This window comes from Cynoglossus semilaevis, chromosome 13 (assembly GCF_000523025.1).
Source record: "Cynoglossus semilaevis isolate Cse_v1.0 chromosome 13, Cse_v1.0, whole genome shotgun sequence".
NCBI classification, from domain to species: Eukaryota; Metazoa; Chordata; class Actinopteri; order Pleuronectiformes; family Cynoglossidae; genus Cynoglossus; species Cynoglossus semilaevis.
The window spans coordinates 771,164-777,256 of record NC_024319.1 but is presented as its reverse complement, the minus strand read 5'-3'; the positions used below and the strand labels follow the sequence as shown (position 1 = coordinate 777,256).

The 6,093-nt window shown below is 44.5% G+C and overlaps 1 protein-coding gene across 1 annotated transcript in view; it reads left to right on the top strand.

Annotated features, from left to right (window-relative positions):
- The first annotated feature begins 3,573 nt into the window (after positions 1-3,573).
- Positions 3,574-6,093, top strand: part of LOC103387881 (glutamate receptor ionotropic, kainate 3) — a 78,164-nt gene continuing 75,644 nt past the window's right edge. Inside the window, exon 1 of the mRNA XM_025061449.1 lies at positions 3,574-4,048. Coding sequence (XP_024917217.1) covers positions 3,931-4,048 — 118 coding nt within the window. The 5' untranslated portion in view covers positions 3,574-3,930. The remainder of the gene's footprint in view (positions 4,049-6,093) is intronic.

The window sequence follows — 6,093 nt, the reverse complement described above, 5'->3', positions numbered from 1 at the left end:
CAACGTTACTCAAAAGTCTGAACCAAACTGAGGGGAAAACTATTTTCAGGGATCTCCATCAAATCTGAACGGAATATTCCATGTTTGGCCTCAGGGAACTTTGTTTTTATAAATAAACAGCACTTTGAAATGGTAATGAAAAAAAAAGATCATTTATTATAATATAAACAACACATAAAGACAAGGGACGTCTGGTGCAGTTGGTGTTTGTTTGTGTTTATAAAACTTAGCTGTTAGCTTGGTTCTGTTAGCACGGCTGTCTTTCAAGTAGAGAGCAGTGTTTCCTGGGTTCGATTCCCAGAGTGACCACATACTCTTTTACGTTTTACGTTCTCTTTAAATATATTGGTGAGAAATGTTCTTGATTTTTCACCTTTTATTTTTATTGTTCTTTTTGAAGGTGAGAAATGTTCTCGATTTCTCACTTTTTATTTTTATTGTTCGTAGAATTCATATTTACGTATGGGGCAGTGGTGGTTAAGAAGGCAGACTTTTGTCCAGAAGGTCGCAGGTTCAAATCCACCACTGAGCATGGTACCGTCCCAATACACTTACTTTCACTTTCACTTTCATAGTTGGCCCTCAGTGAACGTCTTCTCTGTCAGAGACCAGTGTAAAGGTGGAGAAAAGGTCGGGCTAGAACCCTATCAGCCTGCAGCGCATTAGCTCCTTTTGCTAATCCCAAGATTATGTTTAGGTGAAGAAGTGCAGCTGAAAACATCTGTACCACTGAAGACTAGGCTAACAGTACCAGTACCAGGACCAGTACCAGACCAGTACCAGTACCAGTACCAGACCAGTACCTGTGGTCTTTGGAGTGTCTACAGACCTAAATACGTCTCTGGTCTTTGCGCTAACACACTGTGAACACCGACGTCGTCCTGTTCTCTTCCAATCGTCCTCCTCGCGGCTCCACGTCTCTGCGAATCAACTGCCGGCGCTCGTCGCCACTGTTTGTTGTTATAACAGGAGACGTTGTGACATAACGTCTTCCCTTCACGTCTTCTAACAACGACGGGGAGGAGCAACGAGACAAGAGTGACGCTGGCATCAAAATTGATCTCCTGCTGCACGGAGCACAAAAAAAAAAAAAAAAAAAAAGGAAGTGTGTGTGAGTGCACTCTGCTGCAGATTTAAAATGCAGAAGATGAAGTGAGACGCAGCTGCGCGTCCGTCTGAGCGCCGCATCGGGAGATCGGCCGTTGCTCGTGGGCCTGACCCTCCAGTTATCAGTCCAGGTGATTGAAAGCATAGGTCACCGTCTCCATATAGGGGGCGCCCACAGACCCGGGATGTCTTGTTTGCTGGAGCTGTGTACATTTTGTGTTTGAAAGAGCAGCGAGCCAATAAATCTTGATAATGCGAGAGCCGGGCCACATAACTCACACTGATAGTCCTAACGTCGTGCCAAAAGGCAATAAATCTACGGGGAGATACATGAATATGCAGTGGCAGTCAGTCTGGCTGGTTCTTGCTTGTGCGCCCCCTGATGCTCACTTTATTCCACTCTCACATTACAAACAGAAAAATAAAACCAATGAGCCGCGGCGGTATCTCATCAAGAGCCTTCTATTAGGCAGAAATAATGCAGCAGCATATTGTTTTTCAGATTAAACTTAATAAGTCATTTTCAATCTGGAGGAAAAATCACTGCTTTAGTCATTAAATGTTTTTTAAGGACTCTTAGAAACAAACACGACGGGACAGAAGGAGAACCTCACCTTAGGAACCTTAGGAACTTCACGTTCCAACATTCACAAACTTGACAGCTCCTCCTACTGTTTATGAACTTACCTTTTTTTTTTTTTTCTAAAAAAAGTGAATATTATGTTTATGAACTTACCTTTTTTTTTTTTAAAAAGTGCTACTGTTTATGAACTTACCTTTTTTTTAAAAAAAAGGAAATATTATGACTTTTCAAAAATATACAACTTCATGTATTTATATTATTTTAAACATAAACGACACTGACATTTATAAACATACTTCCTGTTCAATATGGTGGATATATGTTAGTGCTTTTATATATATTTATATATATGTTTGAACTCATTAATTGACCAAAAGTTTCATATGACCGCTAGAGCAGGGGTCACCCAACCCCTGGTCCGCGGCCCAGTACCAGATCATGGGTCATTTGGACAGGCCCACAGTCAAATTAAAAAAATATTTTACTCAGAGATTCTGGTCATTTCCATTCAATTATTTCAAATCAAAGTTTTGAAAAATAATGTTTTTCAAACTCCAATAATTATAGACTAAAGCCAGAAAAATTATTTTATTTTGAAGATGTACTGATCCTGAATGATCCTTTAATAAACAGTGCTGGTACCAGTCCGCAGCCCACCGAGGTGTTGCAGACCTCATGTTGAAAACCTCTGTCAGTTACTGGCCCTTAATGTTGTTCTACATCCACGCCGACGCCCCTCACTGGCGTTTTTATTCGTTACATTTGCGAGCCCCCGCCCCACGACATTGGAATCATTTTCCACTAATCTGATAGACATTAGTGTTAAAAACAGAACAACCATTTATTTCTATATAATATATCTTTACCACAAAGACATAAAGGAGCTTTTTAAAAACGTGAAATTAGTAAAAAAAAGTCAAAAATCTATTCTTCATTTACAGGTAAAATATCTTAATTAAAATATTAATAATGACAACTGGATACGTGTCTCCAAACCCTGCAGGTTGGGGTTTGGGCCCCCCCCCCTCCTCCGGGCCCCCCCAAAAGGGGACATTAGAACTCCATAGAAGGAGCCCTGATGGGAGCCATGTCGCCCCCCCTTCTGAAAGTAACATTCCTTAAAAAACCCCATCATCTATTTATTTAAACTGAACCATTTGTCACTAACAGACACCCCCCCGCCTCCCCCACCCCCTAAACTCGTGTTCTAATTTTGCCAATTTTTTTTTTTTTTTAGTTGCTCCACACAGAGGACGCCCCTCTTTTCGTTCGCGCTCCCAAATGTGTGTGCACGCCACTGCGGAGAGCAGCTGATGGAGCACGGAGGGATCGGCGTTACTTCTCATCTCCGTGGAGCAGCAGCTGGACACGGCTCTCAGCTATGCGTAAAGACGCGTGCCTTCACTGCCGCCGTGGACCGTGGAGCCTCGTCAGACTCGCCGCCTCCACCTCCACACACCAGGATTAAACTGAGGGTTTCTTTAGGCTCCGCCGCGAACTGAGAGTTGTTTTTTTTTTTTTGGTTCGAAACCCCGACGTTGGTCCACACACACACACAGCAGCAGCAGCAGCGCACAGTCGCTGCGCGCAACCGAGGAGGAGGTCGACTTCACCCGACTGAACACTGAGGCACAGGCGGGAGACAAGTGTGTGTGTGTGTGTGGAGTGGATGTGTTCACGGTCCTCCGAAGTCGACGAGTAAAAGGCGTTTTTTTGTTGTTTGTTTTTGTAATTTTATTTTATTTATTTTTTCATTTTTTGGACACATTTATTTCGGTCCACGGTCCGCAGGCGCAGTTCTGTTCCACAGCGGCGCAAAAGAGCAGCCGCAGGAATCCGCCTCTGCTGCTGCGGGGGCTCNNNCTGTGGTGCCGGCGGCTGCACCCACAAATAGACAGCCAGCAGCGGCTGCAGGAGGGAGATACTGAGGCTCCTGCAGGCTGATTGTAGCAGCCTGCGTTCGCAGGTGCATCGCTCCTCGCTGATCAGCCCGTGAAGGACACGCGGCGTCGCCCTGACCGAGTCCACTTGACTCCTTGGAGGGGAAAAAAGAAGAGGAAAAAAAACAACAACAACAAAAAAACAAAGAACTCAATTCTGGGAGAATGTCACCGCAAGTACAATGAGCGCCGGTTTGTCGCACGTCATCCAAAAGCCACGTCTGCTCCGTCGACTTTAGAGTCGCCTTTGGAATTAAAAAACAAAAAAACACAGAAAGTGGATCCAGCGACTTTCCAGCCATGAGGAACACTTGGCCGGCGTCTCCCCGGAGTGTGATTTGGAAATATTGGACATGTCTAATTGCGTGTCTCTCCTGGATTCAGTACACTTACGGGATGCCTCATGTTATTCGAATAGGTAAGTTCTTCCCACGGACACACACACACACACACAGACACACACAGACACACAGACACTCCACACGGACACGGTCCGCAGGTCTAGCCACCCCCCCCCACCCTCACCCTCACCTTAACGATAACAAATATATATGCCTATATTGCCCTTAATCTAATCCTAATCTAATCCTAATCTGAGCCTAATTATAATCCTAACTCCAAACTAAATCTTGAACCTCAAAAATACCCTCTCCCTCACCCAGCACCTCCAAAATGTCCCCACAAGGACAGAGGGCGCCCATTAAAATACTATTGTCTCCACAAGTAGCTTTACCAGGAACACTCCTCACACACACACACACACACACATACCAGTAAAAAAGGGGTCCAGGATTTTTTTTTTTTTTGAAGGGGTGGTAACATGAGGCAGTGGTTCTGTGTATGAACTGATGAAATCACAGTACAACAGGAAGTAGTACACGCAGGAAAATATTCACACACTAATACTTGACTTTATGCATAACTCGGGACACGTCCCCCACGTGTGGATTTACATGCCGTTGTACCTGAGGTCACTGGTTCAAGCTGCAAACTCAGACACCAGAGGGGGGCGACGTCCTGTGGAGACGTCACTGACTTTTAATGTGTTTTCATTTGAAATATATATAATATATATTCATATATATTTCAACTGCCCTACAAATGAGCTGGTTAACAAACAAGCTGGGATTTAAACTGTGGTTTTGTGGAACATCAGTTCCTTATTGAGCAGATTTTTTTTTTTTTTTTTGGACTAAATGAGTCATTTGTGTTATTTCCCGTTGACGAAGCTGTGACGGCGTAGGGCAGCAGTGGACGATTGCAGTCGTCTGCAATAGACAGAAATAGAGGACGGACGGACGGACGTCTGAGTCCAGGTAGTGAGACGTGGCTCTGGGTTAGCGTGACCTCTGTGCTCCCTGCTTTGTCAGCCAGCAGGTTGAGTCAGCCGCTGTATTTTAGGCTGAACGCCGTGCCTTTTAGAGGCGAGCGTTCCTTTCTCCCGACCCAGCGCCCTTCAGCGTCACACTGATCATTATTACAGTACCTGTGAGTTTTTTAAAGAGCGGTGCTGAGTGGAGGAAGAAGAGGAGGAGGAGGAAGAGGAGGAGGAAGAGGAAGAGGAGGAGGAGGAAGACGACGGGTGGAGTTTATGTCACATCTGTCGTCGTCGTCAGGGTCAGAAATGTTGGAGTTGTGGCTGATTTTTGTGTTTTGTTTTTTGTAAATTTGTTTGTTTTTTATGTGACCTTGAGAGTTTTTTTTTTTAAAAACAATGTTAACGAAATATATATAGAACATATTTTAGAAATATAACAAAGAGGTAAAAGATAATAATAATTTAAAGTATATTTAACACAAAAACGACGCCCTGTGATTTTGTTTTTTTTTTTAAACAAACAAAGATAACCCAGAATACAAAGACCCAGTAATACAGAGAAAGTAACCCCCCCGCCCGCCCCCCACTCGACGAGGACGCCTGTAGTCCCCGTCCCCCAGCCTCGGTCTGTGGAACAATGTGAGGATTGTGGGCCGATGGGACGAAACATTTTGCGAGAGCTGAAAACCCCGCGGCAGAACGGCGATCAATCGAGGCCTTTGGTCTGGATCGAAATCGTTTTTGACATTTGGCAGGACAATTACTTAAAATTGTTTCTCCGGACTGGGTTATTGTAGGAAGCGTAGCTTTAGCTTTTCCCTCCATGATTTGAGTATTGATTTTGTGTTTGGGGGGGGGGCTTTAATTGCAGCAGTGTTTTTTGTTTTTTTTTTTGTCGTGAAGACAGAAATGACAGGTGGAAGTGGATTCGTTGTCAAATGTTTGTCCTCCGTCCTCCGGGGGGCTCCAGCTGCGGTGATGTGTTTGTTGACGTTTGTTTCCACGTGTGTTGGACTGATGTGTGCCTTGCTCCTGAGCCCCGTGTCAGTCATGTGACACGACTGTGACACGACTGCAGCAGCACTGATCTGACATGGCTGTGTGTAGAATCTGAAGATTTGAACAGTCGTCACGGGGTGAGGAGG